Source organism: Phytophthora parasitica, assembly GCF_000247585.1.
Source record: "Phytophthora parasitica INRA-310 unplaced genomic scaffold supercont2.49, whole genome shotgun sequence".
Taxonomy (NCBI): domain Eukaryota; phylum Oomycota; class Peronosporomycetes; order Peronosporales; family Peronosporaceae; genus Phytophthora; species Phytophthora nicotianae.
In genome coordinates, this window is record NW_008649035.1 from 257,604 (window position 1) to 281,119 (window position 23,516).

Sequence of the window (23,516 nt, forward strand, 5' to 3'; positions counted from 1 at the left end):
ACGGACTGCGACGTGTACAACGAGACTGCTGCTGCGAACCCTTTGTGCGCGACGTTCACGTTGTCTACTGGTGAGTACCTGTTCGGATCGCTTGTAGCCGAGTAATTTCTAACGCTGCCAGTAGCAACGAGGATGTAATAGTAGTAGCAGGATCGAATTAGCTATTGCTACTTCGTGCTACTGCGTATTAAACATATATTATCGTTTTCTGCATGAGAATTGGTTTGTTGCCGTGCGATGCATTTATATACATATAAATAGGCACTTCAGGATGGCGTCAAATTATCAATACTGTAGTGAAAATTGCAGTATACTTAGTAAAAATAATGGTGCTTCGTTGAGTTTTTTTTTATCTCACACTTAAATTTTGGATACAAAATGAAAATTATCAAGAAAAGGAATCGAGTATGAAATTACAAAACCAGAGGTTTTCGCCTCGCAACGTCCAGATCGGCTCCAAAGAAATACATTTCTTGCTTTTCTTTTCTTATTTATGTTTTAGAAATGAAAACAAAAAAATGCTAAGCTCTCTACATTCGTAAAACTTTTCCAAAATGTAGAAACTGTAGCTTAAAAAAGCAAAATAAACGTCTACAATTTTAAATAGAAGCTTTGTTGGATGTATGGATCAAAAGCTTTGTTCAGGTTATTTAGACAACCTTGTGTTCGCTACGATGCTCTTACTAAGTACATGCAAAATAGTTACTAAGTCCATGGGATTATTTGTCTAAGAAACGGGAGCTCAGGATTATTTTTAGCACAATTCGATCCAGCAGAATTTGTCACGATTGTAAACTTTATCTCCATTGTTTGAACAACATGCCTCGTGTTACTTCAAAACAATGGATGATAAAAAAAAATGCTCCAAATAATGGATTAGACGATCCGAGCGAAAAGTTCGATACCCAATTACAGTTAGTTTGAAATACCGACATCAAGGATCTTGAGAAATCACGATTTTTTGTTATTGAGGACAGCCCTAGGACATTCGTGAGCTGAAGCCATGCAAGACGGTTGAAGTGACGGGTACGTGCACACTTGAAGATATGTGTGGAATCAAGTACGAGACGGCCCTCAACTCATACCCGATTTGATTAAAACTTCAATTCTACATAGAAGATATACAAACTGCACCCCGATCAAAGGCACCTTTCAGGACTATCTACACGTACGTACTATCATAGGCTTTACAACTATAGGGTGATGTACCAGAGCGGGACACTTCAAAGTATTCCTCGGGGCGCTCATCGATGCCCCTCAACACGTGCTGATGCTTCGTGCTTAATTTTCAGGAATCCCCCGACACGATTCGAAACGAACGCGCTCAAGGGCCTTGATTAAAGTCTAGGTTGTTTGCAAGCTATGGCTGACTTGAGCTAACTAACCTGTCTGAACCCTTAGGGAGCTACAGACTACAGATAATAATAAGTAGATACCATTCCAAACCTTAGCGTGATGTTGATAACAGCTTCGAGTAGATGGCAGATTGGTTTTCTACAAAAAACCGCCGCTATGTCTTGTACAGGCGTTGTGTTCCACAATCTAATCCAACTGAAGACCGAGTTGCTGATGTATACTACAACTTGCATTGGCGTACTCGAAGCTTGGGGCACACCACCTTCGGATTTGCTAGTTGTTTACATCAGTACTATAAATGACGAATCCCTATTACGTACGAAGGGATCATGACGATATCTTGAAGTTGTGTTGCCTTGACAAGTGTAATACCTATGTAGCCTGTGAGTGAAACTTACAGAATGTGGTGAGTCAAGCTTATCTCATCCATTAGAGTTCTGACTAATGCAAGCTTCTTTGTAGTCGAGCTCACTTTTCAATTTGCCCTCTTCCACTCAAGATCAAGCAACCAACTAACTTTCCAAGATGCTCAAGTCTTGGCTATCTGCCGTGTGCTACACGGCGCTGAGTCTTGCTGTCTTCAACGGCGGTCTCGCTGATGCCGATGAATGGGACGCTAAGGTCGATGAGATCATGGCCAGCCTCACCACTGAAGATCTCGTGGGTCAGATGACACAGATCGCTTCCTACGGCTTGCTGAACTCGACGTACCAACTGGACGAAGACACTTTACGTGGCTTTACCAAGCACCGTGTCGGCTCGTACTTAGGCTTACCCGTGTCGGATTCCGGCGAGGTCAACGGAAAGTGGGGCTGGACCACGGCCGAGATGCGTGCCTTCGTGAGACGCGTCCAGGAGATCTCCATGGAGGACAACGGTGGTCACCCCATCATCTACGGCACGGATTCTGTCCACGGCAACGCCTTGCTGCTGGACACGGTGTTTTTCAGCCATCCGATCAACGCTGCTGCCTCGTTCAACGCCGACCTTGTGTACGAAGAAGGTCGAATCAATGCTCGCGATACGCTTGCAGCCGGAGTTCCTTGGGTCTTCGGTCCGGTGCTCGATCTCATGCACAACCCGCTGTGGCCTCGTGTGTACGAGACGTTCGGCGAAGACCCTCACCTGGCCTCGGTCATGGGATCCGCTATTATCCGCGGTATGCAGAGTAACAACCAGACTGCTGCGTGCATGAAGCACTGGATCGGCTACTCGTGGAACCCCACAGGCCACGACAAGGACGGCGTCACGATCTCGGACTTCGACCTGATGAACTCCTACTTTCTACCGTTTAAGGCTGGTATCGACGCGGGTCTGCTCTCGGGTATGGAGAACTACATCTCCGTCAATGGAGTGCCTGTGGTTGAGAACACGAAGCTTATGACGAAGCTGTTGAGAGACGATGTCGGCTTCGACGGTATGATGGTGACGGACTTCGCTGAGATCAATCACCTTACCGAGTTCCACCGCACAGCTCGTTCCACTGACGAGGCTACCAAGTTCGCTCTGGAGCGCGCGTCAATCGATATGAGCATGGTGGCTACAGACCTATCTTTCACCAACGGAACGAACAAGTTGATTGCGGAGGACCCTGCAATCCTCGCCCGTCTGAAGGAATCTGTGCGTCGTATTGTCAAGCTCAAGGTGAAGCTTGGTCTGTACGACAACCCGATGCCCGGTGAGGAATTGCTTGAGCTGGTCGGTAACGAAGACGATGTTGCTACTGCGTTGGATCTCGCTCGTGAGTCCATCGTTCTACTACAAAACAATGACAGTGTGCTGCCTCTTTCGAAGAACGCGTCAGTCTTCCTCACTGGCCACAGTGCTCACAATATCGGCTTCCAGTGCGGTGGGCTGTCGGTGCAGGTGAAGGGCGTTGACGGTAACGAGCAATTCCAGCACGGTTCCTCTGTGAAACAGGGTTTCGAGATGGTCGCTGGTAATGACTCGTTCGTCTACTTTAACGGATTGAATGTCACGGGAGACTACACCGAAGAGGGTCTAGCGACTGCCAAGGAGTACGCATCCAAGGCTGAGTACACGGTTGCTGTGATTGGTGAACCCAACTACCAGGAGAAAACGGGTGACATCGATGATCTTGCTCTTCCACTCGGTCAGATCGAGTACGTCAAAGAACTTGCTGCTACCGGAACGAAGGTCATTGTTGTGCTCTTTGAGGGCCGCCCGCGTCTGCTGAGCGACCTCCCTGCAAATGTTCACGCCGTCGTCAACGGCATGCTCGCTTGTGAGCTTGGTGGTCAGGCCGTAGCGGAAATTATCTACGGTGATGTAAACCCAAGTGGGCGCATGCCGATCACGTACCCGAAGGATACCGGCAACGTCATGATCCCGTACCGCCACCGTGTCAGCACCCAGTGTGCTACTGGTGACTACTGCGAGCCGCAGTGGACTTTTGGCCATGGTCTCAGCTACACGAACTTCACCTACTCGGACATGAGCATCAGTACCACCAACGTCACCTCCAGCTCCGACTCCATCAACGTGTCCGTGACGGTGACCAACTCTGGTAGTGTGGCCGGTAAGGAGACGGTGATGCTGTTCCTCACACAGCCGTACCGATCCATTTCGGTGCCGGAGGTGAAGCAGCTCAAGAAATTCTCGAAGATCAGTCTGGACGCGGGTGCTTCGCAGACGGTGACGTTCGAGCTGACTGCGGCGGACTGGAGCGTGTACTACCCCCAGATCGGCAAAGGCCTGAAACTCGTTGCAGAGGATACGGACTATGTGGTTGCGATCAAGCCTGAAACGGACTGCGACGTGTACAACGAGACTGCTGCTGCGAACCCTTTGTGCGCGACGTTCACGTTGTCTACTGGTGAGTATCAGTTTGGCTCGCTGATTGCGGAGTAAGGAGAAAAAAAAGCGCCGCTTTGGTTTATTTGCTGGGAGGTAGATGAGGAAATACGAAGACTCACCTTTTAGGTAAGGTGGAGTGAGAGCATTTTTTTGCTGTAGGAGTGCGTAACGATACCAAGATCATTCTGATTTGATAATTCTAAAACTGTTATCATTTGAATCCAACTGAGGGTCAACAACGTTGGTCAGTACTAGAATTAGCGTTGTTGCAGCAAGATGCGTGTGGTCACCACAGTGGTGATGGTGGCCGTCGAAGCAAACTGAAATGATAACTGATAACTGATAACTGCTATGGTTGAAGTTAGAAAAAGATAGCGCGCTGATTGGTCGAGGGAACTTCAGTTCTGCATTTCGGTGTTGGTACGCTGAGACCAGCCACATTTAGACTTGATTCAGGACTAACCGCTCCGCAGCTTAAAGGTTGAAGATGCCTCGAGGATCGAGTTCACACACTGTGAGCGGTCACAGCTGGCGCTTACGTCTTTGAAAACCATGAAGTTTATTCCCTCCAACGATGAGCGCATACACGTTCTACACAATCTTTGGCCGCTTGGTAGATGCGCAGCGGATACCGAAGCGCTAGCTGCATTTCTTCGCCATTCCAACCACCTCGGGAAAGCTCATTTCCGAATTTGCTTGCAGCTCATCAAATTTCAAGTCTTACACCGAGATGCTCAAGTCCTGGTTCACCGTTGCATACATCGCGCCTCTGGGTCTATGACACACCAAAACGTCGCTGCCGATCAATGGGATGACCGCGCCGACGAGATCGTCGACTCCTTCAGCACCGAAGACCTTATTGGCCAGATGGCGCAGATCGACATCTCTGTACTGATGACCGACGACCTCGAGCTGGACGAAGAGATTGTGCGCAAGTACGCCAAGATGCGCGTTGGCTCGTACCTCAACAGTCCATTGACGAACGGGCCCAAGAACGGAACGTATCTGTGGACTGCCGAGAAATGGCGCGAGGTGGTGACGAGGATCCAGGAGATCACGATGGAGGAGAATGGCGGGCACCCGATGATCTACGGTGTCGACTCGGTTCACGGCGCCATCTTCGTCCGTGGTGCTACACTCTTCGGACAGCAGATTAATGCTGCCGCCTCATTCCGCCCCGACCTGGTCTACGAGCAAGGTCGTATCACTGCGCGCGATACGCTCGCAGCCGGGATTCCGTGGATCTTTGGGCCGATCCTCGGCATTTCACGTAACCCGTTGTGGCCACGTACATTCGAGACGTTCGGTGAGGACCCGTACCTTGACTCAGTAATGGCCGATGCCATTGTGCGCGGTCTGCAGAGTAATGGCAGCACTGCCGCCTGTATGAAGCACTGGATAGTGTACACTAAAACACGATAAGGACGCTGTCACCGTGTCGGACTACGATCTGCTCAACTATTTCTTACCTCCATTCAAGTCGGCTATAGACGCTGGTGTACTCAGCGCCATGGAGAACTATATCTCCGTGAACGGCGTTCCCCTTGTGTCCAACAAGAAGCTGATGAACGCACTGTTGCGTGACGACCTGGGTTGGGACGGCATGATGGTGACGGACTACGCGGAGATCGACCAGCTCGCGGATTTCCACCGCGTCGCTCGTACATACGATGAAGCCACCCGTATTTCGCTCACGCGCGCATCGGTGGATATGAGTATGATTGCCACAGACGACAGCTTCATGAACGGCACGAAGGCCCTTCTGGAGCAGAGCCCGCAGTATCTGGCACGCGTGAAGGCGTCGGCTCGCCCTGTTGTCAAGCTGAAACTGCAGCTGGGGTTGTAGGATAACCCGGTTCCGGGTGAGGCCAACGTGGACCTGATCGGCAGTGAGAATGACACGGCTACGGCGCTGAGCTTGCTCGTGAATCCATTGTGCTGCTTAAGAACAACGACAGCGTACTGCCTCTTGCTGAGGACGCTTCAGTGTTCCTCACTGGCCACGCTGCCGATGATATAGGCCTACAGTGTGGTGGCTGGACCATCGAGTGGCAGGGCTATGCTGGACATAACGAGCTGTACCCGCTGGGCTCCACTGTCAAGGAGAATATTGAGTCGATCACTGGCAACAGCAGTAGCGTCTCGTACTTCAACGGATTGAACTACACTGGTGAATACTCGGAAGCTGACCTTGCAACCGATGCCAGCAAGGCTGAATTTACCGTCGCTGTTATTGGTGAGGGTCCGTACGCCGAGAAGCCCGGTGACATTGACGATCTGGCCCTGCCTGCCGGTCAGATCGAGTACGTGAAGCAGCTTGCTTCCACCGGAACCAAGGTTATTGCGGTACTGTTCGAGGGTCGTCCGCGTCTGCTTGGTGACCTGACCGACAGCGCGGCCTCCTCGCCTGTGAAATGGGCGGCCGGGCTGTTGCTGAAATCTTGTATGGATGGTAAAGTGAACCCCAGTGGCCGCTTGCCGATCACGTACTGAAGGACCCCGCTAACATTGAGATGGTGTACAACCACCCCGTGACGACCATGTGCGAGAACTCGACCGAGACGCCGTACTACTGCGAGAACGAATGGGATTTCGGCACAGGCTTGAGCTACACAGACTTCACATACTCGGCGGTGACTTTGAGCAAGAACACGATCCAGGATCCTAACGACTCGATCACTGTTTCGGTGGACGTGACGAACAGCGGTTCGATGACCGGCAAGGAAACGGTGATGTTGTGATGTCCTGATCCAGCCGTATCGCTCGCTGAACGTGCCTGAGATGAAGCAGCTCAAGAAATTCTCCAAGATCAGCCTCAAGGTTGGCGAGACGCAGACCGTGCAGTTCACACTGACTGCTGACGATTGGAGCGTCTACTACCCGCAGATTGGCCACGGCCTCAAGATGATCGCCGAGGACAGCGAGTTTTGGGTCGCCATCAAGCCCGAGACGGGCTGTGACGTATACAATGAGACCGCGAGCCGCAGCTCGCTCTGCTCGAACTTTACGCTCAGCACGGGCGAGTACCCGTTCGGTACTATCGAGATTCCGTGGTGAGAATTGATTTCAAAAATCCTCAATGTGCATTATAACCACGATTGTGAAGATCAGTCAGACCTGTCAGACCTGTTTAAAATATAAAGGTGTTTATCACGCATTTCTTCTCTCGGTATGTACGAATAGTTGATCGATAAAGCAGCATACTATAGCTAGCACGTCCGCGGTCCGCTTTGTTTTGTTGGTTGCAGTAAGTGCTGCGATGTGGCACTACCAACATCGGTGAATGAATGTCAGCTTCAACTTTAAGTTGAAGTTGACAAACACTCACAATGCCACAAGGTACTGCGAAGTATTGACTGTGAGCAACACAGCAATACATCACTTGGCTGTGAGTGAACTTGCCGATGGGTGGCTCTTATCAACGCGCTGAACGTGATCGGGCCGCAGATTTATGTGTTTCAGTGTATTTTGGCACGATGCTCTCGTGCGCCGGAAAGCCCATTAACCACAAAAAAAGATGAGCCAAAGCCGTATATGAATTGAAACTGCTGGTTACTACAAGGCTTTCCATTGCTGTCGATCGATCAAATTGGTTCAACCAGTTTTGTTGTTTAGTTTGATGCAATGTGGTGTCAACGTCGACACTGAACTACATTAACCGTAGTGCGCTTTAACAACACACTGATTTGCCACTACGCAGCATCGTGTACTTTGACCGCCGGTACTTTATGAATACTCAACCAAACACAAGACACAAGAGGCATAACGTAGCCACAGTTAAGTGTATTATATAGGCACGGTTGTGATTTTGTTGCTCTCGTGCACGCACTAAACGCCCCTTTCCGAGGCATCCACTACACATCTGAAGACGCTTAATCGACCGAAATGTCGACGCTGGGGCGCATGGACGCACACACAGCGAGCACGTCGTGGATCTTGTGGTTCTTGAAGTCGCTCATGATCTTAGCCTCGTTCTTGATCTTGTTGTCGTCCACAGCAACATAAGCCTGCTCCGTCAGGATGTAGTCGAAGCGAGGAGCCCACTTACGGGAGCCCAGACGGGCCGTCGTGGAGCAGTTGTCCACCATGTAAGCAACGCCACGGGCGTGCATGTACGGGTTCAGCGAGTCCACCGACTCAATGACCGACTCGTTAGCGACCTCCGAGTAGCAGTGGCCGTGACTGATAAGCACGTCGATCTGAGCCATCATCATGGCCACGTACGTGCCGGCCGTGAAGGGGTTCATGATGAAGTTGCCGTCACGAGCGGCACGGACCTTCTCACCGACCTTCCACGTGTACGTCTGGTCGATCTTGCCGAACGGGAAGCGGTCGTGGCGGGCCACAGCGTTGTTGACACTGCGGATCTCGTTACCGCAGGCCACGTCGTCGTACACCTCCTCGATGATATCACGGCACGGCGTGTAGGCGGCCGTGTAAGCCTTCTCGAAGATGATCTTGTCCTCGCCCTTGAAGCTGTCGTACACCGACTTGATACCGTCGTGCGAGATCTTCTCGTTCAGCGGACCAGTGATGCACTCGGCCGTGTTCTTGAAGGCGTCCTCGGGGGTCATGCCGTCCTGCACGTAGCGACGGAAGAGCGACTCGACCAGGCCGTGCACGCCACCCAGAAGGATGCAGCGCTCACCAAAGATGTCCGACTTGTACTCGTCGGACATGGTCGTGTAGAACGTGTAAGGAGCGCCCACGCCGACACTCCAGCCCAGAGCGATCTCGGACGCGTTGCCCGTCACGTCCTGGTGGATGGCCACACTCGAGTTGATACCGGCGCCGTTCACGGTCTTGCCCTGCACATACAGGCGACGCACGCTGGGACCCATGCCCTTAGGGGCCATCATGACCACGTTGATGTCCTTGGGGAACGTCTCGTTCACCGACTCGAGGTGGCCCAGCAGGAATCCGTGCGACAGACCGAGCGTCGCGCCCTTCTTGATGAGCGGGAAGATCTTGGGGTACAGGTTGACGGTGGCGGAGTCGCTGATGAGCAGAACCACCATGTCGGACTCCTTGATAACGTCGAACATCTCACCGAGCGTGCCGTTGTCCTCGCTGAAGCCGGCGGCCTTGGCCTGGGCGAAGGACGACGAGCCCTCGCGAAGACCGACCTTGACCTTGATGTCCGAGACGCCCTCGAGCGACTCGCGCAGGTTCTGTGCCTGGGCGGGACCCTGCGAGCCCCAGCCGATCACACCGATCTGCTTGATGCCCTCGAAGGCCTTGGGTAGCAGCGGGAACAGGTCGCGGCCGCCGGGTAGAACGGTCTCCTTGGCGTCGGCCATCTGCACCGTGCGCAGGTGGTCCTTGAACACGACGGAGCGCAGCTCAGAGGCGTTGGTGGCGAACGAGCGCGTCTTGAGGAGCGGTGACGAGGCGCGCATGGCGGACTGGAAGAGACGCATGATCTAGGAGCGGGGAGGGGCTGGTGCGACTCGAGAGGGAAATCGAGGAATGAGGGGGATCTTGTGCTGGCGGTGGAGAGCGACCGCTTGGAGGGCTCAGCTTCAAGAATAAGTGTGTGGCGGCTATTAGGGCAGCTATAAATAGCTGCGCAAACGTTTGCGCAAGTCCGCTACGGTGCTGGATACTGAATGGTGTTGCTGATCAGAACAGAGACGGGGTGAAATATAGCTTAAAGCAACCTAACGTGGTTGCGCAAACGCTTGCGCAACCACGTTAGGTTGCGTTAAGGTGATGTTTGCCACACAGAGAGACGGGCCCGGTATCATCAACACCGGATTGTCTTTTTACTGGTGCTTAGAAGTTTACATGTAAAAAAAGGCAATCCGATAAGGGCTGTCGATAATGCGGAGAATCACTAGATATTTGTATCAACCTTCACGAATTATTCGTGGTCATTACGGGATCTATTTTTTCATAAAAAAAAAAAATGAAACGCGTTGGTCCAAAATACACTGTAGAACTCGAACGTAAGAAACTTTTCTTTCTTTCACAACTTCAAAAGCAAGTTGCTCGTACATTTTTGAATGTTATGGGAGCGTTTCGTCGAACACTTTCTGCATGAAGTTTGTCATGCTGCCCGAATACGCCGTCAATGGCATTAAGCAAACGCGAAGGTTATCTTACATGAGACTGGGCGTCAGGTCGGTCGCACAGACAACTCATAGCCGCGGAATACAAGTGTACACCTCAATCCGTCCGTAATGTGCAAAACGACAAATGCAAACTCCATCGCTCCAAGTACTCGCTCAGTGAAGTGACGAGGACTATCCAAGAGCTTCATTAATGTCATCGGCAGATGCAAACCTGACTGCTTCAGCATGGAAGCGCAATGATGAATTGTTTTTCAAAGTTAGGGTCCTCGTTAGTTATCAATGTAATATTTTTACCATGTATTTGTTAGCGTACCAAGCCCAGGTTCCGTACAAATTGTTGTTTAAGAACCGCGTTGGGATTAACCCGCCATCGACTTGACTCCACAACTTTTGGCAGCAAGCCAAACGTTCTGAGTTCGACTCTCAAGACACGCAATCTGCACAAGACACGCATGTTGCGACTCAATATTAGCATTAATACAAACGAATTGGAAATAAAGGATACGGAAGTCTCGAACCTGCACGTTGCAATGCTGTCTGAAGACGAGCCCGCCGAGCTTCTGCTCATGTATCCATACTTGATGCCCATATAAAGAGTGCAAGCATCAGCGAGAGTGGAGCAAAATAGAACAAGGTTTGTGTGCTAAAGAAGTTATCGATGGAGAGCGAGGTGACGATGCAGCTCGCGCTGCTACCGGGAGAGTACGTCTAGCCGAGCAGTTTGTACGAATGAACGCTAACAACCGAGTTCGTGGCGATGCTCTCAGGACGCTCGTGTGGCAGAAGGGACCCGGCGTTGGCAGCGGACGCTTCGGACAGGTTTCGGCGGCATTGCGATTGCCAAGGTGCAACATCCAGCATTTAAATGTAGCAGTGTTCATCTGATTCATCTGGATGATAGTGCGGAGTTGCTCGCGGTTAAGCAGATCTTCATCCAAGAGGAGCTTGAGCTAGGCAACGACGTGAGCTCGCTCTCACTACAGCGCGTCCAAAGCTGGGAGCAGATTGAGCGCGAGCTGGATGTGCTGAGTTTACTACAGCGCCACGAACACCACAACATCGTGCGCTTCCTCGGCAGCGGTAAGCCGCCATTTGTGTGCAATGCTACATTTGGCTGGTTGAGTCTGATGTACTATGCTGGACTTTTACTGCTGCTGGTAGAACGCTACGGACCGACGGTCAACATGTTCATGGAATATCTTCCGGCGGGTTCGCTGAGCAAGTACGGAGCATCGATTGACCACCGGATATGACGCTGGTCGAAGAGTGTAGTGTTGACATTAGTGATATGGATATTGCACAGACTGCTGAAGGAGTTCGGTCCGTTTGACGAGGAAATGGTGCAGGTATATATCCGTGATGTTGTACGCGGTGTGGAGCATCTGCACGAGTTGGGCATCGCTCACCGCGACCTCAAGTGCGCCAATTTGCTGCTTGCAGATGACGGTGTCAAAATTGCAGATTTTGGGACAGCAAAGAGGGCGGTTGAGGAAGAACTGGGTGGAGTTATTGCAGAGGAGGGAGCACAGGAGAAGTCGATGGAGACAGCAAGGTGCGTTGCGGTTGCTGTCATCCCTGCGGCGGTTAGTGCTGAGTTGGCTTAATCGTTTAGATCAGTGCGTGAAGGCTTGGGGTCGCCGTTTTGGATGGCACCAGAGATCGTTCGTGCTGAAAAAGGAGCGGATTCCTGGCGTAAGGCGGATATCTGGGGAATTGGATGCATCGTGATTGAAATGGCAACGGGGAGGCCTCCGTGGGTAAGCTTGTGCCGAGGTGCACGTGATATAGGCTTGCTATTATGGTTCGATAACTTCTATATGCGTACTTAAATACTGCTGATCCGCAAATTGCAGGAAAACCTGTCGAACCCACTCACCGCCATGTTCCACATCGCCTCCGTGACGACAATCCCAGAGTTCCCGGCCCACCTGTCGCCCACAGCACACGACTTCTTGTTGTTGTGTTTCGATAAGAATCCAAACACTCGTGCAACGGCGACGGAGTTGCTCCAGCATCCTTTCTTACGCAACGACGGTGAATGCGACTGACTGGAGTTTCGTCAAGAGTTGATATCCGATCTACTACGCTGCGTCTGCTTATCAATAAATAGGCGACACGAACTGTGCAATACACAATGCATGATCTATTTGGTCTCAAGTTTACCCATCTAGATTTCAAGGTGTGGTTTTCAAAATTTTGGAGAAGAACATACCACAGCAACTTAACTTCGTGAGGCGAGCACTCAAGTAAATACGACTGTTTTGTGATTATTCTCAAACAGCGAGGAATCGCGCACGCTAATAGCAACGTCAGGCATATATTGTTTTCTTCAATCCCGATAAGTATATAGTCAGCGGTTTTCTGGACGATCCGACATGGATGGCCCCAGCTACGTGGAATCGGGGCGGGTACGACGCTGTTTTGGTGAACAAAGGAGAAAAACTGGTGTGTCTTGTTCTACTGACGCGGATCATTCTTTCGATCCCTTCTACTTCATCGCGCTCGTGGACAAACTTGCAGCAGACGTCTTAAACGTTCAGCTTTCCAGTGAGCACACAAGATTTTTGAGAGGAGAGTTGTGCGTGCCGTTTCTTCGGAACTGCGCGCTACTCAGAGTAGTGCTGATCAAACGTTCCAGAATTGCAAGGCAGAGATCATGGTCATTGGAGTCAACTATGAGATTACTCCGTTCGATGGATCCCAAGTTTGCTAGAAGCAGAGGGCATGTCATGCTTGACTTGAATTTCCAGCAACTGAGTTAGCGATTCAGACCAACTCAATAATTTTGCGTTATTGATTTGGATAGCCTGCATCAAGCAACCGTGACAAAATGTGTGCCTTATTCGAGTGTCTTATGTCAGTGTACTTGCATCCCTTATCGAAATTGTGAACCCATTTGATCGATTGGAACTGCCATGATCCACATTCTGCGATCACTACTTCAGAGCACCCGGATCACATGTTGGCCACAGCACACGACTTCTTGTTGTTGTGTTTCGACAAGAATCCAAACACTCATGTGTCGGCACCGGAGTTGCTTCAGCAGCCGCTCTTACGCGAGGGTGATACATCACAGCTCAACTATTGGAGCAGGTCGTGCTCAACGAACTGCTTCAGTACGTTGGGTATATGTGGGAATGAAAACTGTAAACACAAATTCTATTCGATCTCAGGCTACTTCAACTTAGGTACCTGGTGACGAAGCGCAAACGATAGCAGTTTACCAAGTAAAACGTCATGGTTCTCGTTGATAATCGTCTGCGCTGACGAGTTGTAGCTCTTTGTCCGTAACAATTCCTTCGTATCCTTCAATTGAATCATCGCCAACAAAACTGCACATATTGTAAGTACCACACTGCATCCTCTCATATCGCTACAATAACTTACCTCTCAGTGGTGCCCATGCATCTGTAGCCGCGTAGCTGATCTGTGCGTCACTCAGAGCAGGCGCTTCCCAGTCCGACACTTGCATCTCTTTATCCAGTGAACCTCCAAGAAACACTTGACACGCCGTTTTAAGTCCCGGTCGCTTGCATCCAAGTTTGTGTGTGATATACAGCGTGTCTATCGTCGAGTTCACTGCCTGCACGAGCTCCGACGACTTCAATTGACGGAAATCGTCGCTCAGCGAGTGACCGACTTTCAATACTTCAGGGTCAATGAACAGCCCCTGTAGCACCGGAGGAAGCGGTTTGCCTCGTTGTAATCTATACAGGAACGCCCGTTCCAGTGTGCTAATCTGGATCAAGCACACGGGGTTGCCCTTCGCCCCCTTGAGCGGGTGAAAGTCCGGCCTGGCCTCGGTATCGACGCCCACGACCTTCTGCTCCCTAAGATATTCTGCATGTTCCAGCTCCTCCTGCTCCGAGTGGATGACTGCGATGGGCCCATCAAAGCTGGTGGTTGGGAGGTTGTCATAGTCGCCCAGTGTCCTCTCCCCGAAACGCTGGAATAACGCTGAGCCCTCGCGGAACAGCGGCAGGTGCTTGACGCGAGCGTCTTTCGCCTCTTTCCGTCGTAGCATATGCGCGAATTGCTTCTGACGCTTTTTGGCACCGGCGTCCAGCGGCTCAACAGTTTGTACGGGTTTCTTTACGGAGGCGGTGGGTAGTGGCATCTCCTGAAGCGTCTTGGTGGCCAGCGCCGATCGAAGGCGGTTCAGCTGCTGGCGCTGCTTCTGACCAGCGGGCGAAATTGCGGCGTTGCCACTGGTGCTTCGGCTCCTCCTTTTGCTGGCAAAGGAGGCGGCGCCGCATGGGGTGCGTACCAGCGTCCACACACGTCGAGCATTGGCAGACAGCATCGCTATTTGATCATCAGCGTATGGACATCAAGGAAGTCACTACCCAACCGAAATAATGACATCGTATCAGCGTCACTCATCCGATAGAGTGACAGTCTGTCTCTCTAAACTTGACTATACTAAGCCTTAATTTATTCCAGTGAAGTCGCCGTTGTAACATTTTCCAAAATGTTCGGGGCCGCGCAACTTGCTGCCAGTACTCCGGCGCTGCAGCCGTCGCTGCCCAAGTTCTCGACGCGGGAGGCCCGTTTCCGCAAGGCCCGCGACGCCAATACACTGATATTCTCGGTGCCTACCCGCTCCAGCCTATTGCTACCGTTGTTGCGCCCTGTATGCCACACCTATGAGCAACAAGATGCGCGTTGTTTACACTTGTTACAGGCAGCAGCACTGGTGCCCAGTTGCAAGTGTAACAAGCTACTCGCGACCGTGACACAAGCACTTAAGATGCCCCTCCCTGCAGCAACTAGGAGCCAACTGGAAACCAAGTTACGTCCACTGATAACGAAGTTACGCGACGAAGACAAGGAGAGCGCGACTCGGCCATTACTTGCACTGCAACTTAAGGAGAAGGTGGCTGAGTGCTTACGCTGCTGGATCGCCGAGCCTATCGACGGCTTCGTACTTAGGAAAGAACATGTCGTGAACGGCATGCGGCTGGACGACCTGGTGGCTACACCTGCTGGAGCGGGGTACTTGAGGGGGTACCGTCGCGAAGACGGCATCTGCACGGTAGTGTACCCCTGGGGCCACGGATTCGTGCATGTTAAAGACGTGGAGAAGGTGAAGCAAGCACTGGAGAAACACCTTAAGAAGCGCACGTACAACGAGTACGTGGCGTTGGAGCACCAGCAACTGTACGAGCAGATTGAGGGACTGGTGGAGAATCTGCCGCCAGCGCCCGAGGAGAGCTATGCAGTGAAAAAGGAGGTGGAAAAGGAGGAAGAAGGAGACGTTGAAGAGTACAAGGAACTGCTGAAGTCTCTTGAGGAGGAGGTGCGGTCGTTTTAGCTGGGGGTGGATGTACTACAGGCGAACTAATGTTGTGTACTTGATGCAGCATGTGGACACGACAGTGCTTCGTGAAGATCTGGGGTTATTGCGTCGTGTGCAGGCGCTGACTAACAAGGTTAAGGAGCTCCGTCGGGCACAATCGGCTAAGGAGCCTGAGCTCAAAATGCTGCGTACGGACGAAGACGAGGAGATGGCAGGTGACGCTGAACAGCAAGAACCTGACGAGTCGATGCAGAACCAAGATCAGACAGGGGAACAGAAGCAGGAGCAAGAATCGCAGCTTTCAGACAAAGAGGAAGCACCTTCGAGCGAGCACAAGGAGGAGAAGGAGCAGCACCAGTGAATGCAGTTGACGATAGTGCGTGCTTTTGTATTTAAAGTCGGCAGTATTGGCGATGTGATTGCCGTCGATCAATGTAATACATTGAATGTATCAAGATGGCGAGTGACGAAGTGCTCGCTAACCTGGTCAATGCTTTTCCAATTGATTTGTTTGTAATTTCCTTGCCAACGACTGGTGTGTGCCAAGAGCAGAGAGTGCCTTGCCTCGTACGACAACAGCACAATCAGGTCGTGACAAAGACGCCTTTGATCGATGGAGTGGGGTCTTATTTATCCAAGACCATTATACTCTGCAATTCTCCGCTTCAGTGGCCGATGGTGCGTTCAGCCCACTTCAATTCTTTGGGCGATCCCAACTTGGGATTCCCAAGCATTTGTCTGGAAGATGGTATTGTGCAAATTGGGCGTTTTCAGTAAGTATGTTAATTTAGTATTTTCAATTGTCGGTGCCAGTACGTACATACTGGTATCGACAATTGAAAATACAATATAATTGTTAAGGTAAAATATTACCAATAGTTTACTGATCATAAATTACTTTAAATAAAAGGGATTTTTTTAAAAAATAAATTAGTGGTAATTTACTATGAGTAAACTATTTTCAAGCCGTTATGGAACAAGAAATTTTGTAGAAGTTATTAGCCCATCCCAGAATTTGAATTATATTCTAAGCTGGCCAAAAACGCAGTATAAATATCATATCTCCTGCGTTCATGCCCCGCATGTTCGCTTTTTAAAATATAAGCACAATTTGATATTACTATAATAGATCAACTTTTATTATGATCCCCAGTTTGGAACGGGTTTGAAGGTTACTTCTCCGTATCATGGTGATCACCACAACTTTTTAAGAAACGACCACCAAAGCGCAGTAATGCTGGATCGACACCAGAGAACTAATCTAGGTATCACATTGGCGGTCCAACAAGCTGTTCTTCAAACTCTGTCGATTGAGATATGAGGTATCCATACCGACCGCAAAATCCCGGTGGTTCCCAGCACCTGCTTTTGATGCAGCCCGTCAGTCGATACTAAAGTGAGCAAATGTCAAGAAGACCGAGAGTCAGTGACTCAGTCACAAGCAGCAAAAGGAATCGTTTGCCAGCGCCCCCACCGTAAACATCTATCGGCTGGTGCCTGGTGGCCATGCGTTTGGAAAACAATCTGTGATGGGAATCAAAGATTAAAAATGTCTTGTGTTGGTCGAACACTTTCGTCTAATTGCGGTGAAAAGAATGGTTTCACAAACCCAGGTGGGAATGGTGGTGTCATGCTGTTCGTATAATAAAGATCCCTACAATGTTGCGATTGCTGGATCACATACGATGATTACCTAGGACTGCTTTGCTCCGGCGGAACACCTTGGAGAGAGGTGTCTCTCTCCAAGGACCGCGGAGCGTCACGTTAATCACTTCCACATTTGCTTTCAAGTACTCAAGTCTCCAACCTCGACTTTCAGTCACGAGATCAAAACATGGTCGCTTCAGTCTCCAGCGCTAGTCGCGCGATCTTCGCTCTCTGCTCCCTCATCGCTGTCCAGGGTGGTGTTGCCGCTGCTGGTGGTGCCCAGATCGAAATCGGTTCGTGCCTTGAAAAGGCTGGCATTGAGACCTCGTTGCCCACCACTTCGACGTGGGCCGTTGATACCGAGGCCTGGAACTCGCGTGTGAGCCCTGTACCTTCTGCTGTCGCCTACCCCAAGACGGAGGAGGAGGTTTCGGCCGCGTTGAAGTGTGCCGCTGATGCTGGTCTTAAGGTGACTACGCTTGGTGGCAACCGTTCGTTCTCCAGTATGGGTTTCGGCCGTGACGACGGTGCTCTCATCATGAACTTGAAGTACTTGAAGCACCTCAAGTATGACGAGAAAACCAAGCTCCTGTCGTACGGTGGCCCCGTTATGATCTCGGAGGCTGCCAACTACATGTGGAGCAACTTCAGCCGCACTCTTCCTCACGGCCGTTGCCCCGATGTCGGTATGACTGGTGTGGCTGCTTCGGGTTTTGGTACTCTGTCTCGTTCTAGCGGCACTGTGCTGGACAACATTGTGTCCGTCCGTGTGGCTCTTGCCAACGGTTCCATCGTGGACGCCGACGCCAAGCAGAACTCGGATCTGTTCTGGGGTGTGCGTGGTGCCGCCAGCTCGATGGGTGTGGTGCTTGACTTCAAGATCAAGACCATGGAAGCCCCGTCGCAGCGTGTGGTTAACTACACTATCGAGTTCAACTCGAGCGACAAGCCCACTCAGCAGGACAACGTTGACGCTCTTATCGGCACCCAGAAGTGGGCTTTGAGCAAGGACAACAACGACCTAGTGTCTATCCGCTTCAGTCTTAAGACCAAGTCTACTTTGCAGGGATTCTTCTACGGCTCGTCCAAGAAGGCCACCAAGGTGTTTGCTTCGCTCATGAAGAACCTGCCCCCTTCCATGGTTCTGACCACCAATGAGAGCGATTTCTGGGCTTCGGAGAGCATCTCGACCCCCGGTATTGTGGCGCAGACTCTCACCCCTCGTCGTTTCTTCTACATTACCTCGGTGACGATCCCCCGTAAGACCCCGCTGAACAATGCGACGGCCTGGGAGCTGTTCTCCAACACTGCCTTCGCTCCTAAGCTCCCGGACGCTTCGGCCTCTGGCTTCGTCGACATCTGGGGTGGCAAGTACGCCAAGGGTGTGAAGGCTGACGCCTCGGCATGGAAGCACGATGACAACCTGCACCTGGTTCGTTGGGACATGCGCTCGTCTGCGTTCAACGTCTCGTTCGCCGACAGCACGATGACCACCATGCGTGGAAACTTCTACAAGTTCGTGGACGCTTATAAGGCTTCGGGTGGTGTGCCCGGTGGCTTCACGACGTACCGTGACGAGAAGTGGACGGTGCCGGAGATGGCTGAGTACCTGTACGGCGGGGGTAACTTCAAGAAGCTGCAGAAGATCAAGACGGCGTATGACCCGAACGAGATGTTCAACACGGACCCTCAGGCCATTCCTGCTCTGGCTGCTTAGATGATCTAGGGACCAACTTTGCTCTTCAATTTAGAAGATTTGTCTTACTTACAATATAGATGTAGTACGAGCGTTGTGAATAGAAAATATTCATCGATCTACCAAGTTGATGCTTGTTTTTAAGCCTTATTTTTATGGTCAATTTCACAATATATTTTTTTCTTAGAGTCTCAGCCTGAGGCGATCGATCTTACACAGCCGCACTAGTTTTAATCTTTTCTTCAAAGAAGATGCTGCATTTAGCTTATTTTACTGTATACAACCGAATTGTAGCATACTTTGAACGTACTAAAACTATAATATTTACATTAAGCCAAAGGTAAGGCATCCCAGCAATAGTCAACGAGTGAGAGCGACAAAGTGCAAAGATGAGAGCAATTCGTACACACAGAAAGGCAGACTAGACTTGACGCCGAAAACCAAAATTCAAACAAATCCACAAACTTTATTAGAGACCCGATCATCAAATTTTAGGCAGTCTCTAAAGTACTCGTATTTTTATTCGGCATCATTGACGATGTTTCTATAATAGTATTTGTATTATTTTTAAAAAGTATTAAAATACTTCGAAGTAACTATTTTGCCTGCTCCTCTTCAATGACAAGATCCACTTGACGTTGGGCAGATTCCTCCGCTATTCCACCATTTGTCTATGGGGAACAGCATGTGGATGGATGCACTGTACCGATGTGACATCGGCGATGTCGTTCACCTTGACAGTTCACAAAACCAGGTTGTCGCCGGATGATTGTTTGCCAGCTCCTATCGCGCGTTGAATCAAATCACAACCCGGTTCAGCAACATTAGCTTAAACCACCTGCTGGACGATCGTCGAACCGTTGCCTGTCAAGCATTTTTGCTAGTTGGCGTTGCCAAGTTGGCAATGACAACTTGCCATACTGGCCAGTACAGTACTGCTACATAGCGCGAACGGCATCCAACCTGACAAGTATTTTGTCACAAACTACAAAAAAACACGCGCGTTTGCCTATCCTGCGTTCGTTCCTTCTTCTGGACTATGGCGACCGATTCAAGTTTTGGATTTCATCTGTATTAAGGGAACTGAACGTGGTCACCAGAACTATTACACAGACGACCACCAAAGCCGCAGTAATGCTGGATTAACGGCCACCCCAGAAAAATTAATCTATCATCTGCCTCAAGTCTGTAATGGCTCGAAATAAGGTGGTCGAACCAACTCCTTTTTTTTTTTTTTTACAAAACTTTGGAGCTACCGCTGGTATGGCACCTGCTTTCAATTACATGTACCCTCGTGCCATTTTAGATACAATATCTAGCCGTAAACCGTCTGCTGCCTGCCGGCCATGCGTTTGGAAAACAAATTGAGATTAGAAGTAGGGGATCGTGAAGAACAGCACTCCCAAGCCAAAAGGACTCGACTCAAAAATAACAATGGCAATCGTTCGTCGCGTTGCCACTGTCTTTTTTGCCAAGGTCTCACAGCGAGACATGGTTTCACAATCACAAGGCTTGGCTCCCACCTGGTAGCACGCTATCTGCCCATGCTTTTCAAATGGCCGTAATAGACAATTTCACGATTGCTGGGATCCTATGTGGAGTTACGTTGCAGTAGAGCGTTTTGGCCGACACCCATGGATATGGTGCTCCTCTAATTAATCAGTTGGTCACTTCCACATTTGCCTTCTAGCACTCAAGTCTCACACAGTACAAGGCAAAACATGGTTGCTTCAGTCTCTGGCGCTAGTCGCGCGATCTTCGCTCTCTGCTCTCTTATCGCTGCCCAGGGTGGCTTTGCTGCTGCCCAAACGGCCGACATTGGTTCGTGCTTGGCCAAGGCCGGTGTTGAGAACTCGGTGCCCACCACTTCCACATGGGCTGTGGACACTGAGGCTTGGAACTCGCGTGTGAGCCCCAAGCCTTCTGCTGTCGCCTTCCCCAAGACGGAGGAGGAGGTCTCGGCTGCTCTGAAATGCGCCGCTGATGCCGGTGTTAAGGTGACTACGCTTGGTGGCAACCGTTCGTTCTCCAGCATGGGTTTCGGTCGCAACGATGGCGCTCTGGTCATTAACCTGAAGGGTTTGAAGCACCTCGAGTACGACGAGTCCACGCAGCTCCTGTCGTACGGTGGCCCCGTTATGATCTCGGAGGCTGCCAACCACATGTGGAACAAGTACAAGCGCACGCTTCCTCACGGCCGTTGCCCCGATGTCGGTATGACGGGTGTGGCTGCTTCGGGTTTCGGTACTCTGTCTCGTTCTAGCGGCACTGTGCTGGACAACATTGAGTCCGTCCGTGTGGCTCTTGCCAACGGCTCCATCGTGGACGCCGACGCCAAGCAGAACTCGGATCTGTTCTGGGGTGTGCGTGGTGCCGCCAGCTCGATGGGTGTGGTGCTTGACTTCAAGATCAAGACGTACGAGCCTCCTTCGGAGCGTGTGACGAACTACACTATCGAGTTCAACTCGAGCTACAAGCCGACTCAACAGGACAACGTTGACGCGCTTGTCGGTACCCAAAAATGGGCTCTGAGCGAAGACAACAACGACCTGGTCTCCATTCGCTTCAGCCTCAAGACCAAGTCTTCGCTGCAGGGTTTCTTCTACGGCGGTGGCGCTGAGGCTAAGACCGTGCTTGGCTCGCTGATGAAGAACCTCCCGTCTTCGATGGTTCTGACCACCACTGAGAACGACTTCTGGGCTTCGGAGAGCATCTCGACCCCCGGTATTGTGGCGCAGACTCTCACCCCTCGTCGTTATTTCTACATCGCATCGGTGACGCTGCCCAGCTCGACCCCGCTTGAAAACACTACGGCCTGGGAGCTGTTCTCCAACACCGCCTACGCCCCTAAGCTTCCGGACGCTTCGGCCTCTGGCTTCGTCGACATCTGGGGTGGCAAGTACGCCAAGGGTGTGAAGGCTGACGCCTCGGCATGGAAGCACGACGACAACCTGCACCTGGTTCGTTGGGACATGCGCTCGTCTGCGTTCAATGTCTCGTTCGCCGACAGCTCGATGACTACCATGCGTGAGGGCTTCTACAAGTTCGTGGACGCTTACAGGGCTTCGGGTGGTGTGCCCGGTGGCTTCACGACGTACCGTGACGAGAAGTGGACGGTGCCGGAGATGGCTGAGTTCCTGTACGGCGGCGGTAACTTCAAGAAGCTGCAGAAGATCAAGACGGCGTATGACCCGAACGAGATGTTCAACACGGACCCTCAGGCCATCCCTGCTCTGGCTGCTTAGACGATTCTCTGATTGAGATTGTATGCATGTATCTAGTGAGTATCGGAGCCTTAAAATGAAGAAGGAGTCACTCTGGTGGTCTCGCATTGTGAATTGTTAAAAGAATTTTCTTGTGTTTTGTTTCAGTTTTCCAAGTACATATTACTGTATCAGTAGGGAGAGAAGTAAAATAAATTATTATTTTTGACACCTATAATCCTTTTTTTTTTAAATTACCGCATTTTATGAGAACTCTCTAATCGCCACATTTCCCACTGTCAAGCTTATAAAGTGCATTTTTAACGGAAATCCCCGATTAATATCCGGTACCCGAATAGCACCCTCCCAACGTAACCTCTTAGTAACATTAACTTCGGAAGCTGCCACGGCCGGGAATTGGATGGAATAGCACGTTTCATGCCACGATGTTAGTTCCGTGCAAAGTGGGAAGCCCGTGGTGAAAGCCAGGAGGAAGACGTCGGCTTCAACCTCGACGAGCTTCATGATGATCTCGATGATATCGCTTTAATCGACGCGTACGACGCAATGACAAAGTGTAACCTTTTGTGAATACAGAGTAACCTTTTTGCGAATCGAAAGGGTACTATTAAATAGTACCCCGGGTATTGTTCTGAAATATCCGTTAGTGGTATGAAAACTGATATTAGAAGTGGGACGGTGTGGGAATACAAGTACAGTTAGTAAATATGTATTGAAATGCTTACAAGCCACTAGGAACTTGAATAGACAAGGGAATTTGCAATTTACTGTTAATACCCACCTTGTAAGTAAGCGCCATGAAGCTTAAGTCGACCGTCGTAGCCGTCAGGTTCGGACAAGGTCGTTAACAATGTTTGTTTTAATCTCCAGCTCGACTTGTCTTATTTATTTGAATGCGCTAACAGTGTGTTGCCATGATTTGAGCACTCGAGGAATAAACGTTTCTCCTCTCGAGTCAGACTTTGGGACCTGCTCCAGACCATCGAATGAACGGATTCGTTATTGCCTCGTACAACTATCCATTCGGAAAAGACAAGTTGAAATACTGCACGCGCCTTCGTATCCCGTTCGTGCTAATCTATTCCGCACTCGATAAACAAAATTGCAGGCCACTGAAATGCGATTGGAGCTCAGGGTTCCGTTCCGCAACTGTAAAATACCGTGCATGAAGTCATTCCCTGGTTGAAAAGGTGCTCTGAAGTTTATTGTCATCTTACGCAGGGCACCCCGCGAGATCTCTTGCGGGAGCTCAGAATGAACTTCTTACGAAGAAAACAATCAAAATTCCAATGCATAAGTAAGAATCGACGGACCGGATTTCTAAGTTTCGTAGGCGTCTCTCAAAATCTTCCCACTGGGATGAAGATTTTAGATGTGGGGCGGTGTGGGAACTGTGGTCCATT

General features: G+C 50.5%; 10 protein-coding genes across 12 annotated transcripts; 7 read left to right on the forward strand and 3 right to left on the reverse strand.

Annotated features, from left to right (window-relative positions):
* Window positions 1-1,759: 1,759 nt before the first annotated feature.
* Window positions 1,760-3,617, reverse strand: PPTG_23742 (hypothetical protein). The gene has a single exon (XM_008912709.1). It carries the CDS (start codon window positions 3,105-3,107, stop codon window positions 2,805-2,807), a length of 303 nt encoding a protein of 100 aa, XP_008910957.1. The 5' UTR covers window positions 3,108-3,617; the 3' UTR covers window positions 1,760-2,804.
* A 1,333-nt stretch (window positions 3,618-4,950) lies between these two features.
* PPTG_15939 (hypothetical protein) lies at window positions 4,951-5,595 on the forward strand (the record flags this gene model as incomplete). Its single annotated transcript, XM_008912710.1, has 1 exon — window positions 4,951-5,595. The coding sequence occupies one exon, from the start codon at window positions 4,951-4,953 to the stop codon at window positions 5,593-5,595; it is 645 nt and encodes a 214-aa protein (XP_008910958.1).
* An 88-nt stretch (window positions 5,596-5,683) lies between these two features.
* Window positions 5,684-6,666, forward strand: PPTG_15940 (hypothetical protein; the record flags this gene model as incomplete). The annotated part of the gene is made up of 3 exons (XM_008912711.1): window positions 5,684-5,986; window positions 6,020-6,097; window positions 6,121-6,666. 3 exons carry the CDS (start codon window positions 5,684-5,686, stop codon window positions 6,664-6,666), a joined length of 927 nt encoding a protein of 308 aa, XP_008910959.1.
* Window positions 6,667-6,686: 20 nt separating this feature from the next.
* PPTG_23743 (hypothetical protein) lies at window positions 6,687-7,230 on the forward strand (the record flags this gene model as incomplete). Its single annotated transcript, XM_008912712.1, has 2 exons — window positions 6,687-6,902; window positions 6,928-7,230. The coding sequence occupies 2 exons, from the start codon at window positions 6,687-6,689 to the stop codon at window positions 7,228-7,230; spliced, it is 519 nt and encodes a 172-aa protein (XP_008910960.1).
* Window positions 7,231-7,927: 697 nt separating this feature from the next.
* Window positions 7,928-9,718, reverse strand: PPTG_15943 (ketol-acid reductoisomerase). Its single transcript, XM_008912713.1, has one exon. It carries the CDS (start codon window positions 9,591-9,593, stop codon window positions 8,046-8,048), a length of 1,548 nt encoding a protein of 515 aa, XP_008910961.1. The 5' UTR covers window positions 9,594-9,718; the 3' UTR covers window positions 7,928-8,045.
* A 1,111-nt stretch (window positions 9,719-10,829) lies between these two features.
* On the forward strand, window positions 10,830-12,412 carry PPTG_15944. Of its 2 annotated transcripts, XM_008912714.1 has the most exons (7): window positions 10,830-10,949; window positions 11,015-11,092; window positions 11,149-11,327; window positions 11,409-11,469; window positions 11,551-11,799; window positions 11,860-12,004; window positions 12,101-12,412. In XM_008912714.1, exons 1-7 carry the CDS (start codon window positions 10,906-10,908, stop codon window positions 12,293-12,295), a joined length of 951 nt encoding a protein of 316 aa, XP_008910962.1. In that variant the 5' UTR covers window positions 10,830-10,905; the 3' UTR covers window positions 12,296-12,412. The 2 variants fall into 2 exon arrangements, with proteins under 2 accessions (XP_008910962.1, XP_008910963.1); XM_008912715.1 differs by having other exon boundaries at window positions 11,860-12,412.
* A 579-nt stretch (window positions 12,413-12,991) lies between these two features.
* On the reverse strand, window positions 12,992-14,596 carry PPTG_15945. Of its 2 annotated transcripts, XM_008912716.1 has the most exons (3): window positions 13,635-14,594; window positions 13,440-13,579; window positions 12,992-13,355 (listed from the first exon to the last, which is right to left on the reverse strand). In XM_008912716.1, the coding sequence occupies exons 1-3, from the start codon at window positions 14,548-14,550 to the stop codon at window positions 13,329-13,331; spliced, it is 1,083 nt and encodes a 360-aa protein (XP_008910964.1). In that variant the 5' UTR covers window positions 14,551-14,594; the 3' UTR covers window positions 12,992-13,328. The 2 variants fall into 2 exon arrangements, with proteins under 2 accessions (XP_008910964.1, XP_008910965.1); XM_008912717.1 differs by having other exon boundaries at window positions 12,992-13,579; window positions 13,635-14,596.
* An 83-nt stretch (window positions 14,597-14,679) lies between these two features.
* PPTG_15946 (hypothetical protein) lies at window positions 14,680-16,050 on the forward strand. Its single transcript, XM_008912718.1, has 2 exons — window positions 14,680-15,546; window positions 15,611-16,050. The coding sequence occupies exons 1-2, from the start codon at window positions 14,719-14,721 to the stop codon at window positions 15,905-15,907; spliced, it is 1,125 nt and encodes a 374-aa protein (XP_008910966.1). The 5' UTR covers window positions 14,680-14,718; the 3' UTR covers window positions 15,908-16,050.
* Window positions 16,051-17,380: 1,330 nt separating this feature from the next.
* PPTG_15947 (hypothetical protein) lies at window positions 17,381-18,910 on the forward strand (the record flags this gene model as incomplete). Its single annotated transcript, XM_008912719.1, has 1 exon — window positions 17,381-18,910. The coding sequence occupies one exon, from the start codon at window positions 17,381-17,383 to the stop codon at window positions 18,908-18,910; it is 1,530 nt and encodes a 509-aa protein (XP_008910967.1).
* Window positions 18,911-20,610: 1,700 nt separating this feature from the next.
* PPTG_15948 (hypothetical protein) lies at window positions 20,611-22,244 on the forward strand (the record flags this gene model as incomplete). Its single annotated transcript, XM_008912720.1, has 1 exon — window positions 20,611-22,244. One exon carries the CDS (start codon window positions 20,611-20,613, stop codon window positions 22,132-22,134), a length of 1,524 nt encoding a protein of 507 aa, XP_008910968.1. The 3' UTR covers window positions 22,135-22,244.
* Window positions 22,245-23,516: the final 1,272 nt, after the last annotated feature.

Bases quoted from the DNA above. Each gene is read 5' to 3' on its own strand.
- PPTG_23742 (XM_008912709.1), bottom strand. From the start codon at position 3,107: ATGGACTCACGAGCGAGATCCAACGCAGTAGCAACATCGTCTTCGTTA.
- PPTG_15943 (XM_008912713.1), bottom strand. From the start codon at position 9,593: ATGCGTCTCTTCCAGTCCGCCATGCGCGCCTCGTCACCGCTCCTCAAG.
- PPTG_15944 (XM_008912714.1), top strand. From the start codon at position 10,906: ATGGAGAGCGAGGTGACGATGCAGCTCGCGCTGCTACCGGGAGA. The intron at 11,093-11,148 runs GTGCAACATCCA...TCTGGATGATAG, and splicing joins GCGGCATTGCGATTGCCAAG to TGCGGAGTTGCTCGCGGTTA. The intron at 11,328-11,408 runs GTAAGCCGCCAT...TGCTGCTGGTAG, and splicing joins CGTGCGCTTCCTCGGCAGCG to AACGCTACGGACCGACGGTC.
- PPTG_15945 (XM_008912716.1), bottom strand. From the start codon at position 14,550: ATGCTGTCTGCCAATGCTCGACGTGTGTGGACGCTGGTACGCACCCCA. The intron at 13,580-13,634 runs GTAAGTTATTGT...CAATATGTGCAG, and splicing joins TGCATGGGCACCACTGAGAG to TTTTGTTGGCGATGATTCAA. The intron at 13,356-13,439 runs GTACCTAAGTTG...GTACTGAAGCAG, and splicing joins CGTTTGCGCTTCGTCACCAG to TTCGTTGAGCACGACCTGCT.
- PPTG_15946 (XM_008912718.1), top strand. From the start codon at position 14,719: ATGTTCGGGGCCGCGCAACTTGCTGCCAGTACTCCGGCGCTGCAGCCG. The intron at 15,547-15,610 runs GTGCGGTCGTTT...TACTTGATGCAG, and splicing joins TGAAGTCTCTTGAGGAGGAG to CATGTGGACACGACAGTGCT.